Source organism: Sciurus vulgaris (genome assembly GCF_902686455.1).
Source record: "Sciurus vulgaris genome assembly, chromosome: 9".
NCBI lineage: Eukaryota > Metazoa > Chordata > Mammalia > Rodentia > Sciuridae > Sciurus > Sciurus vulgaris.
Window position 1 is genome coordinate 130,189,647 of NC_136469.1, and position 13,473 is coordinate 130,203,119.

Genomic DNA, 13,473 nt, shown 5'->3' on the forward strand with positions numbered 1-13,473 from the left:
AGACCTGAATGAAGTCACTGATTCATGGGAAGATACAGGGATAAGCATGACAGTAGAGGAAGTGGCACAGGTAAAGACCTGAGGTCATGAGTATGCATAAGGAATGGAGACTGGCAGGCCTGCAAGATTAGTACAGCCCAAGGGGACCCAGTTGTGAGATATAGAGTGGAAAGATTCTCACTCTGGTACTTTTTACTAGTTACCTGCCTACATACATTCCTCAGCCCAGGAACATCAACTTTACAGGTGAACATGTAGGATCTGACCCTTGACATTTGTTTCTGGAATATGCTACATGACTCTACAGAGTTCTTTTTTGGTAGAAAGACAGAAAAAAAAATGCCTTTGGAGACAGGTGTTGCAGTTTCAGTAATAATATTCCTGTGAATGAGCAGGAAGGAAGAACTATGGATTCAATTAGCTACTAGGTTGGAAACATGTTCCAAAGTTACTGGGGTTAATGGATTAATTAGAATGTCACAAAAGTCTGGAAGGATCATTTTGGGTGAAACCTTCATCTTGTGCTAATAAGTACTTATACCATTGTTTGGATTTTTAACTTATTTAAAGCTGTGCGGAGTAACGGGGAAGAAATAATAGGCTTTGTGCTAAACAAATCAGAGTTTAAATCTTGGTCTGACCATTCATCAGCACCATGACCTTGAGCATGCTGCTAAAATGCTCTGAGGCTTAGTGTTTCCCTCATGAGTCTTGTCTATTTATACTACTTCCAGAATGGCTAGGAGGAAGCAATTTTTGTGAAGCATGTGATATCTGGTAATTGCCTGATCAATGAATATTCCTATCCAATATGAATCTATGAAGTATAAGTTATCCCCCATAGAGGCATTGTGGGGTTGTTAAGGTAGGCATGAAAAGCATGGATTCTGCCTTCTGGAACACCTTTTAGTGGAGAGAATGTATACCCAAGCAACTATAACATAAAGTTACCACTAAAATACAAAAAGGGAGAGATTTCATCCAATACTAGTGGTGGAATTTTTATGAGAGTCTTAAGAACTTGACAGGCAGAAATGTGGAAAGGTTTTCTCCAAATAGATTCGTTGAACAAAACCCTGGGGATGGAGATGCCCTGAATCAGTTTGGAATAAGGAGTAGAGATGTCAAGTAGAGTGTATGGACAAAGGTAGGACCGGTGAAGTGCAATCCCAAGTTGGTATCTGATCATCAGGAAACCAGGATGCCTTGCAAGGGAGCTCTGACTTCAGTAGGTCGATAGGAAGCCTTAGAAATTTTTGACAAAGAGAATAAACTGAGGGTTGAATTTCAGAATGATTACTTTGGCAACCCTGCAAAGTTTGAAAAGGAGCATGGAAATATTTGTGATACAAGAACTAGTACTGTTTGAGCAACTTGCCCTTTTCCAAAAGTATCATTTATTCATTCTCTGAACAGTCTCATGAACTTGATGCTATTGTCATATACCTTTTGACAGAGGAGGGTTTAAGTGCCAAAGACATTTGGCAACTTACCTAAGGTCACATAACTAATAAGAGGTCTGAGACATGAATCCAAGCAGCCTGGTTCTAGAGTCCCTATTCTGAACCATTGGACTACACTGCCTCAAAAAGCCAGTTAAGTGCATGCGAAAGGTATCTGCCTTTGCCTGATCTCTTTTGCTCTCTTTGGTTCTCAGTGTGCTCACCTATGAAATAAAAAAACTTGAATTGGCTTTCTAGGATGCTTTCTAGCTCTTGTTTTTACTTTTCTCTCAGTCCAAGACTTTATTGTGGCATTAATCTATTTGGGGAGTACAGAAGGAAGAAAAAGTAATAAAAGTTGTGCAAGAGAGAGACAGAAACTTCAACAAGTTTTGCTTTATCCTCTCCCCTTCCGAAGTATTCTGGTTCCAAAAATACTTAAATCAAATTTTTAAAAGAAGAATAGGAGTAAATGTTACAACATGTATGTTTATTGGTGTGTGGAATAGTAATGAACAAAATACATGTGGAGATAAAAAATATTATGAACATATTAAGTCCCAAGTTTTCAATTCTGTGAATACTTCAGTAACAGTGACACAGTTGCATTAAAATGGCCTGGAGATCAAAATCTAGAACTTTTTACATATTATATTAATGAATACTATTAATGTTATGTTATTATTCTATAAGTATATATTATCTACTATGTTTAAGTTTTTGTAGGTGTTTCACATCTGGGACTTTGGTACAAAATTAAGAACACATTAGTTTATCGCAGTCATGCTTTGAATCGGTGTAAGTCACCACTGAAACCAGAATATTAGTTCACGGTGACTGAGACTTGAGCATTAGGGTAAGGCAACTCATTGAAAAGAAGTCAGTAATGAAGGACTCCCCGAAGCCTCCTTTCTCTCCACACTCAGCTAGTTGGGGTAAAACACACACTTTGATTTTCCTGACTTATAAACAGTGTTTCTGCGACAGCTCGGTGCACGCCTGCACCGTCTCTGGCGTTTTCGGGTGTCCTGGTTTTGCAAGCCCTGGTGCTCTGCTCGGTGCTCGGGTGGGTCTGAGGCGGGAGTCCGGCCCACCGTCAGTTTCCGCTGTTTCCTAGGCAACCAGCCAGCGGCGGGAGCAGCGTGCAGCTCTGAGTCCCGGGCAGCCCAGCCAGCTCTGCCGAGCATCGCTTTTCCTCGGGACGTTCCTGTGACCTCCCGGGTCCTCGGGTGATCTGCGCGTTACTCCATGCGTGGCCGTCTCTCTGTGTAACAGCGATAACGAGGAAGCTGATAATTTTGACAGGCCTGACTTTATCGGCTGCCACTTCTGGCCTCGGCTCCAGCAAACAGGATGGATGCGTTTTTCTCTCACTCACGCCCTTTCTCTCAGCCTCCCCATCTCCCTCCTCTCTCTCCTCTCTCTCTCTCAGCCTCTCTCTCTCTCACGCTCTCCTCCTCCCGTCTCCGGCAGTAGCCTTCTTAATGTAGTTTAATGGCTTTACAAAGAAAGCCAGGCAGAGGAGCACTTCTCAGTGGCTTTGGTCGGACCATGACCTAGCTGACCATGAACTTGGAAGGGCTTGAAATGATAGCAGTTCTGATCGTCATTGTGCTTTTTGTTAAATTATTGGAACAGTTTGGGCTGATTGAAGCAGGTTTAGAAGGTAAGGGAGTGCTTTTTAGTGACTTCTAAAATCTGTTTTGCAGTAAAAAATTATTTAAGTGAATGTTAAGAGGCACCTGAAAATGAGATCAGAGAAATGTGACTCTGGGGTGGACAGGAAGATAGGCAGGTTTTGAACATAGGGAAGACTGATAAAATAAACTTTTTTCAAGTTGCAGTAATGTTTGCACAGCAAAAGAACATTAAAACTATGAGAAGCACCAGGGATCAAAATGTTAGAACCAATACTCAGGAAATGTTTTATAATGGATATGTCTGCTTATATTGAGATCATTTAGTCCATATTAATGTTAGATTTTTATGTCTAAAACCCCCTTTTATTATGTCAGCAGATTTTGACTATGTTGCAAGGTGCACTTGTTTCTTGCTATGTAAATACATTCATCAAATGGAAATGGTATGCATTTACAATTCTTAAGGTTTAAGATTGGAACCTAACAATGACAAGATTTTTATAAGGTTGTCTCTAGAATTGTTTATAATATTACCCATTTTACATTCTAACAGAGAGTCTAAGGGAAAAAGAATCTCCAACTTCTATGACAGATAGACTTTGACATAGATGCCAGATAGCCAATTGTTTTTCAAGTGTTGCTGCTCTTTATGCTCATTAGGGGCTCATTCTCTTGTTCTTAAGAGTCATCTCTCTCTTTAAAAAATAAGTGTGTACTCGCCTGTATCTTTTCCTGAGCTGAATGTTTCGCTGAGTAAATTTGGAGTTATTTTCTTCCTACTCAGAACACATTTGAGAGTACGTTTGCATTCAGTCACTCGTTTCTGTAAAGTTGGCAGTGTAATTTTTAAAAGCTTTGCCAGATGATGTTTGACGTAGTTATGTTTTATGTTTCGATATTCTTCATGCTTCAAATTTTAAACTTGAACAAAGCACATTACCAGTGTATTTACATCTGCCAACTAATCCAACCCTCTAGAGAATGGCTGCCACAATGTGGCATAAACAAGATTGCTTTACAAATAGCAAACATCAAATTAAAGTAAGTGTGTCACTCTGATGTAGGTTACCAGAAACCTACATTTGTAACTCATTGAAAGGAGGGGGAGGGGGATGGTGGAAAGCAGGGTTTGTTAGAGTAATTCTAAAGGAAATTTGCAAAATGCATTTCCCTCTCACAGGGAAACATTTGCTTTGTAGTTCTAAGAAGAGGGTAAATTCTGGAAATGGTCACTGCTCTTTAAAACTGACTTGTCTTATCCATCCTCATGAAACCAGTAGCTTGGTTTGGGTTCTTTGTTTCTTAGTGTGTGTTATTTTACCTGGTGAGTGTGATTGGGATGTCCCATTTTAGTGCACTGGTTTTTATTTTCTCTGAAAATGCCAGCTACATGGAACAGTGTCAGAATTCCTAGCTCTGTTGAGGGATCTGTGCCTCATTTCATGGAGGATGCATGGTCATTCTTTGTCTTCTTATATTGAGGGTATTTACTTTGGATTTTGTGCTGACACCTCCTCTGGTATTGGTTTTTTGGGGGTTCTTTTTGTTGTTCTTGTTCAGAAGCACAAATATTCCCTCTCTCAAATGGGAATTTGCGTTTCCTTCCTCCAAGGGCTGCTAACCTTTATGAAAGTATTTATTGTTCCCTTTACTTATTACTTATATTAAAAGTTATACTGGTTTGTGTGAACAGTTTCTTTCTCATATTTTGTATTTTATAACATTAACATTTTTCCAGGCCAACACTGTATTAATACCATGGAGACAATCTGCTCTCTCATAAACTTCAGTATAAATCCATATGTGATTTCTAGAGTTTTTCAGGAAGTATTTGTACATGGTAAAGGATTAACCACATTAAGGAGGAATTAGCCTTAACATGTAAAAGTTGAAAGAAGCAAAAAGCAATAGTGCCTCTCCATTTTGAAGTCTGTATATGATTTATCTCAAAGTGAATTTGAGAGTCAAACAACCTTCAAAACAAGATTTAAGTTGACTGCCCTCTTTACTTGCTGGAGAGTAAACGTAAATGAATAGATGAGTGTATCTCCTTGCATAAGTTTATGAGTACACTATAAATTTGCTGCCTGATTTTAATTAATGAAAAGGACAAATGATATTTAAGATCAAAATATCATTTTCATAGATTTTCCCAAACTTTATTAAGAAAAACAAGTATTGGTGCTCATTTCATTCAGAATTATTTTCACATAGGAGTTTCTTTCCCACCATTTTACATATCTGAGTTGGAGAGAGAATGGTTTCTCCTACCTTTCTTATTTCTGTCTGCTCAAGTGTCCTAGTAAAGAATCTGTGTATTAGCTGGACTTGGTTAAAGACTAATGAGGATGAATTTGAATGATTTTCCCAAATGATTGAAACTTTTTATGTCACCTTGTAATTGTTTTACATATCACTCAGAATGTCATTTTTCATTTTTTGTATTATTATATAAGCAATATATGTAATGTTATGAAGGGCATACAAAATGCAATATTTACAAAATGCAGTTATTATCTTGCTTTTAATATGTATAGAATAAATGTGCCTCAAAATAAATGGGTAATGGAAAAATCTGAAATATTTGTAATTGTTTATCTTTGAGTGCTGAGTTCCCATTCTTTGCAGAAGACTGGGGATTGGGCTTTTGGATTCCCTGTGTCCTTCTTCTCCACAGTCTGTGTATGATATTCATAAATACATAATGCTACACATAGACCCACGTCATATATTTATAAACTAAAAGATTTACACTTAGCAGGTGACATCATTTCACTTGAGAAAACAAAATAATAGTTGAGGTAGATTCTTATGCATCATCTGCTACTCTCTTGCTTCCAACCCTGGATAAGACACTTTACCTCTTTAGTTGTCTAAAACTGGACTTGATAATCTCCATGGAACTTTCCATTTCATAAATTCTATGCGTCTACTGGGTAATTAAAGTTTGATGATTTATGTAACACATATCCTTTCTCATGAAATAGGTATCAATGATCTACTTTGGAACAGTTACGCAGTATGACTATTAGATCAATCCTCCTCTTTGACAGTGGATTAATTAACCATACCTGAGGGAAATAGTCACTGTATTTCATGAGAGTAGAGAAATGACCTTTTCCTCAGTTTTAGAATTTGGCATTTGGGGCTCCTATTTCAGGCATCTTTGTGATTTAGTTTCTCAAAATTTACACAAGAGTTCCAATAACAATTAAGCATATATCATCTAGTAGCATTATTATTAGTAATGCTGTTAAACTTCAATAAGTTTTCTTGTTAAAAAAATTACTCTTATACCAGGTTGTGTGCATATGAATAATAGTGTTAATTTGAGCAAAGCTTTAAGAGCAATGCACACTGTCAGTAGTCAGTATTCTGAATTCATGACCACTCTCTACTTAGTTTGAGAAACTCCAGAACTATTATAGTTTGGAATCTGCCTAAACTCTCACAACAACAAATTGCCTCTTTCCCAGCTATAAAAATGAAAGTGGTTTCTGTTAACACATTCCAGGGAGAAATTGAATCAAAATATTAATGGCAAAGCCATTTCATTATCTCTATATGTGACACTGGGCTATGGAAATATCTACTTTTCATCCAAATATATATTAAATTTGTTGAAGTAGTTACTGAATGAAGAAAAACCATCCTTCTATCAACCTAAGTAAAAAACAAAAATTTTAAAGAATGTATTAATGAATGACTTGAAAAAAAATCACTTGCATTGGTAATTGTCTTCTATAAAATCACAAAGAGAAATAACTGATAATCTACGTTCTTTTTAGCATAAACATAAGACCTTCTTCAGTATTTATGCAGCTGTCTTTATTTAGCTGGTCTTTGTACTACTGTAATACACAGAGATCTACACAAGTTATTAACCACATGCAAAAAGTTGAATTTTTAGAACCAAATTTTTAGCTCTTTCATGCTACTGACAGAAATGTGGAGCTACTAAATCTGTCAATAAGTTGGACCACCTGGAAAGCAGCAGTGTCTATATGTCTAGTCTATGATGCTCACTGGAAATCAAGAAGTGAGAGATCACTGGGCGGGAGTGTTATTTCCATCTGAATTAGCTTAGTTGAAATTCATAAAGCAAAGTATTTGTTTAATTTTTCTAATATCCTGCTTCCCTAAATGTAATGAGATATCAGAACTGATGTGTTTGGAGTATTAGAAAAGTCATCTCTCTAAACTGTAATGTTTAAGGTGAAAGTAATGTATAGAGATGTTAGATAATGTAAACATACTATCTTTCGCCCCATGAAGTAATGGAATTAAGGGAATACTTTTACCATTTGACTTTTTTTAAGGGCCTTTTATAGTAAAGGACCTTTTATAGTTTCTTCTATTTCAAGAACATTAATACCTAAGTGGGACAATTGGAAGAAGAGGATTTAGTGTGCTCAGAGATCACCCCTAGAGGGTCTAGAGTTGTTTAGCTTGAATTCTGGTCACAGTTTCACTTCTTATTAGTCATGTGATTTTAGATTGCTACTTGAAATCCATAATCCTAATTTTGGTCCATAAAATGAGATGCCTACAAATAATATTAATTTCTTACTTTGTTGAGGATTTCATATATACTAGGCAAGTGTTAGAATATAGTATAGCATAATAGTATATAGTATGGTAGAGACATGTTAATAGAGGAGGATGTTAACCTATAGTATCACATATTTGCTCTTCATCATAGTCCTCTAAAATATGTCCTCTCACTTTAGGTATGAGAAAACTTAGACCTATAGACTATATAACCTGATCAAAGGTTACTCAGCTAGTGCATCATAAAACTGAAATTCAAACTAAGGACAACAACCTCCCTATATTATCTTATAGTTTAAATTGCCTAAACATTACAACAACAATTTCCAATAATTTGGTGAAAGGGGAAATTGTTGTATCAGTTCTCTTAATGGCTTTCTACAAGACTCTCTTGAACACAATCTATTAGTAAAATGCTTTTATTCATACTGTGTCAATCTGACACAGCTTCAAGAATATTATGAAGTCCATATGTTATAAATTTACACAAAATTCTGTTATGCTTTGAGGCAAAAATGGAGAAGAATGTTTATATAAATATCCATTTTCAGACTAAGCCCAGGGATTATTTGGTTTGTCTTTGGGTGATAGATGGGATGGCTGGAAGCAGAGGGACAGAAAAGGGTTGGGGATTTTGGAGAAAAAAGGAAATTTGACCCAAGTTGCTACTGTGAAAAGGTGAGACTTGAATCCAGGAGGAAGATTTATTTATGAAATGGTCTGAGATGAATGGAGTAGGTTGATGGGGGCATGGACAAAGGTAGTAAGGTGATTGGGATTATAGCTGGATTTTGAAGTAAGTGTATCCAGAATTGATTTAGAGTATAACACAGCCTTGTTTGGGTTTCAAGGCTTGATCTGATGGTTATCAGCAGGAAACACATATTCCAACCTTTATCAGCAAGGCCAAGGCAAGAAGGAGCACAGTTGGATAAGTTATCAAGAACTAAGTGGAAGAGAGGGATTAAAACCTCAGTGTAGCCAAGCCCCGTACAGCAGAAGCAGGTGACAGCTCTGCTGCAGGGGCCATTCCCTGAAGTCACCTAGGCAAGCATGCAAATTGCAGGTGTTGTTTCTAGTTTGCAGATGAGTAAACCCAGGGTTTAGGAGAGTAATAACGTGCTCAAGGGAGTAAGTGGGAGTAAGTGAAGGAATGTAGATTAGTTTTGATATTTTTGTAGTGGCACTGATCCAAATGGCATTCATTATGACTGCAGAAGGTAAATATTCCCAAATAGGATAAAATGAGCTTAGATATATGAGTCATATGTAATATAACCTTTTTCTACAGAATATGCCTATACATTTTAAACTCTTTTTTGAATTTGAATTTTTTGCTTCTAATTCTGTATAGATGTATTGGTAATGGTAGATATAATAATGGGTCAAAATTGAGGAAGAGGAGAAAATAAGGGAAGATATGTCAGTAATTCATATGATAGAAGCTCTGACTTGTCAGGGCTCCACAGAATGGAAGAACCTTCAGAAATCCCCCATCCAAATGGATCATTGCATAGATGAAGAAACTGAGTCCAAGAGATATGAAAACTTAACTGTAGTAGAACCCCGAACAGCAGAAAGAGGTAAAAGCTGTGTTGTAAGGGTCATCCCCTGAAATTAGCACAGCAAGCATGCAAGTTGCAGGTGTTTTTGTCAAAACTGTTTTCTGCAAATAAAGATATTATGATTTATACTCATAAGATAAACTTTAAACATAACCTATGTTTTTTAAAATAATTATCCAAGTCTCAGGTCTTCTGTCTTTCTACTAGTGAACCAATCACTCTAAAGTCCAAAGATTTAGAGCATGGGTGATAGTGAACTTGTTTTCTGGCACATCTTTGTCATTGGATATAGGTGCAACGACCAACAACTTTTAGATTGAAGGAAGTAGCCATAAATCAAAATGTTTTCCACCTCTGTGACTTGTCTGCATAAGTTTTGTAGTAGAGAGTTGTCACCACCTGATGGCCTTTCCATTGACCCAGGGGATGCATTTTTGCAAGGTCAAGTTTCAATACCAAATATATGTACTTATATGTCACTTGAGCAGTTGTCCTAATTGTTCATCACACTGTTTCTTCAACACAGGAAGCTGAGCTCCAACCCCTCACCTTCCTCATGCTTGCTCCAAAGTCATCTTCTTTGATATCACATTGGAGGCATGTCTCTGAAAAGCATTTGAATTTGTCAGAGACTCATTATCAAGACAAATCTTACTGCTGAAATTATACCCATTGTGTATTCTGGTTTGTATAGGGAGGCCATAGAGTGTAGCTGCTCAGAGTACAGAAAATGAACGAACCAAACTAATTAGTTAAATAGCAATTCCAGTCCCAGCTCTAATACAAACTAGCATTATTGTCTTGGTAAGAGCTATAACCTTCTGAACCTAGGTTTCCTTATCTTTTAAACTGGAGTTGTCATTATACCTCCCAATCTGTTTTTTTTTTTTTGTGTGTGTGTGTGTGTGTGTGGCTTGATACCAGTTAGTATTTATATGTGCTTAGCACTCTGCCTACAATTATAATAAATCATTTGTGTGTTTTGCCATTATATCTAGGCACCATCATCTTTCCATCCAAAGAGGAGAAGCCACTACTTAGTGTCTAAAACCAAAAGCTGAATGCTTTGTTTGCTAAGCAGTTGAAAGCTGTGCTTCTAGGATACAGTTATTCAGAACAAAATGCTGCTAAGGTCAGGTTGAGTTTTAGGCTTTCTGAAGAAGGTTTGTTAAGGGAAAGTTGTCTTTGATGAATTGGATTGGGATTAAAACTCGTTCCATTGGTTACTTGTTACTGTAATCAAAGAACAGTCATCAATTTCCTTTTTTGAAAATAGAGTAGAGGCACAATTTTATGGTAAACAACATTTCAAGTTATTTATTGAGCAAGTCCAAGGTGCCGGCCACTGTTCTTTATGGTAGGGGTGCAGTCACAAGCAAAACAGACAAAACCTGTGTTCTTTCAAGCTCATTTGCTAAATGTTTAGATACTAACTATAAATTTAAAAAAATATACAGGAGACAGAATAGTTCCAGTAGAATTTACTTATTTATTATTTATTGAATGAATGTTTCTCTCCTATGTTCCATACATTATTCTAAGCACAGTAGTGAAGTTCTTGTCCTTGTGAAATTTATATTCTACTGAGGAAGAAAGACAAATGAATATATGGTAATATCTAATCTAATATTAAATAAAGGCAAACACAAACTATTTTAAGGGAACAGAAACAGGGTTCTATTACAGAATGATCAGGAAAAGCCTTTTTGAAGGCCTGAAATAACTGCAAATTCTTGAAAGAAATGAATGTGTAGGACAGTAGAATCTGGGACTTATAGATTCCAGGCAAAAGATGTACTCAGTACAAGAGCTTTTGGCTAGAGGTTCACTTGGCCTATCTAAGGAACACAGGCAGGCCAGTGTAGCTGGAGCAGGGTGAGCCAGCCAGGGTAGAGGAAGGAACAATGGAGGGTTAGCCAAGGACTCTTCATACTGGACCACTGCAAAGGCTTGGGGTTACTGGGAAGTCACTGAATAATTAAAATAGGAAGGCTACACAGTCCAGGACTCCATCCTTTTTAATATACCCTGATATCACTTTCCACACCATATCTGCTCCTTCTGATCTATGCGTCTATTCTCAGACACCTGTCAGTACATGGATTCATTACCTCTTTTCAGACCTCTTTTATCTGAAACAACTGCCAGTACTTCCCATCACTAATTTTTAACCTGTGCTCAAGTTAAAATTTCATTCTTCTTCGTTAACCAAGTTCTGCCCTTCTGCCTACCATAAGGGGTGAGCAGGTCTAGTCTGTATTTCTTCTTCCCAGGAAGTTTCAACATCCTGGGATAAAAACCCCACTCTTAAATGCATCAGTAGAAATAATGTGGATGGTCTTAATATGACTTTGCTGGCGAAGGGATTTTGTGAAAAGTCAAACAATAGTCCTTGAGTATCTGCGTAGTGGAGTAATTTCATAGTGTACTTGAAAAATGTAAATTTCACAAGGAAAACCTTGTTCTTTTTCCTTAAGTAACTCCTCCTCCCCCCCACACTAGCTTCAACAATAAATATCTAAATTGGATTTATTCCAAATTTAGGTGAGAATAATACATTTCTATCCCAGGTATTTGTACTAACACATAATTTTTGGTACTAGCAAACATCAACCCCCTCATTTTAAAAGTCACTTGTGACCTAGGAAGGTTAATTGAGTTGTTAGAAATCACAACACTATTCAGTACCATAGGTACCATCATAATTGCATCATCTGTGATAGACTAATAATTATATTCGGGGTGAGGAGCAAAATTTACATATTTATACTATCTAATTTTTGCAAAATCCTATAAGAATAATCTTATTAACCATAATTACAGAAACTCTGCTCTGACTATTTACTTAAAAATATATTGTGAACATTTTTTCATTATATTGTTCTTCTCTAGTTTTATTACTTATACCCAGGAAAATGGGGGGAGGGGATTTGCTATTGCCCAGGTTGAATGAAAACTGTGGCAAAGTAGGGTAGCTTGCCACATTGTGAGGCCTCCAACTGGGGAAGGTCAGGAACTAAGCTTTTGTTCATCAGAAAACTAGAACCCAGGTTTCATTGTTAAAGATCCGCAGTGGTGAAGACATGGAGTCAAATCTCAAATGCCAGGTGATCTCAGGCCTTTAGGCAGGTGTCAAATGAATAGAGAAGGGGGCCTCAAGGAGGGAGGTCTCAGAGCTTTTAGAAGACAGCATCAAGTGGTAATGGTACCAGTGACACCTTGATGAGCTTTTTGATGAGCATATGCTGAGCACTATCATCAGCACTTAATATGTATTAGTCAGGTAGACAATAGTTTTTATGTACTTGTTGTAATTGGGGATTTAGCAAAAGAGAAGGATGTGAATATATGTTCATGAAGTTCCAGTCATTGCCTGACATCGCATACTTAGAAATAGTCAAGCTGGGATTCAATCAAGGCTGAACATCTGGAAAACAAAGATTCTCAACCTTCAAGTACCTGCCTCCAATGTAGGACTAGGTCATGGTCAGATATAGGATTACCTTGAAGTAAATTCAAGATTAAGCTACAGAGCCTTTCTAGTATATGGGCCCCACCCTGTTTGCATTTTAATGTTAATGTCCATTCCAAATTTGTATATGTGATTTTTAAAAACTTTTCTTATAAGCCCCATTGCTCCAAATTACATGTTTTCCAGATCCCCCAAAACAAGATCTGCTCCTGTTGTGATCTTAAAAGAGCTTGCTATTTCTTGACTGATTTAAATTCATTCATGGGTACACAGAAAGCAAGATCCAATCTTGCTGGATATAAAGTCTTCATATCTCCATCTCCATGGCCACCTGAATTCATGCCTGATGGAGAAATACAGGATTAATTGACAGCATGACATTTTCAGGTCTTGTTGATTGAACTGGGAGTCTGGTTGTGTTCCCCACAGAATTGGATTAGAAATCCAGTTGGGCTTGGACATGAGAAGGGGGTCCACTGGCAGCATAGCCGAGTGGAGAGAGCATGGGCTATGTCATTAGTCAGACATGGATTTGAATTCTCCCTCTCTCACTTACAAGTTGCCCTTGAGCAACTTACTTGATCTCTCCTCAAGCCTCAGTTTCATCCTGTTTAAGTTGTTCACTTCTGTAAAATTAATAGAGATGAATGGACAGTGGCTGGCTCTATTTATGTGGTCTATAAAAGTGTCATTAATTGTTAGACACAATATAAAAGGCACTGAGGAAATGAGTCAAGAATGAGCAGGATCTACTATTTATCATTTGAGTTTTGTAAGATTTTTCTAGACAGATGCTACAGATG

The 13,473-nt window shown here is 37.2% G+C and overlaps 1 protein-coding gene across 4 annotated transcripts in view; it reads left to right on the forward strand.

Annotated features, from left to right (window-relative positions):
• The window catches only part of KCNIP4 (potassium voltage-gated channel interacting protein 4), a 1,142,821-nt gene that overhangs the window by 567,926 nt on the left and 561,422 nt on the right, over positions 1–13,473 (forward strand). Inside the window, exon 1 of one of the 4 annotated variants that reach the window (XM_079154783.1) lies at positions 1,678–3,108. The exons of the other annotated variants lie outside the window; for them this stretch is intronic. Within the exon in view, the coding sequence (XP_079010909.1) occupies positions 3,009–3,108 (100 nt within the window). The 5' untranslated portion in view covers positions 1,678–3,008. Of the gene's footprint in view, positions 1–1,677; positions 3,109–13,473 lie in introns of those variants that run through there. 4 annotated transcript variants of the gene reach the window in all.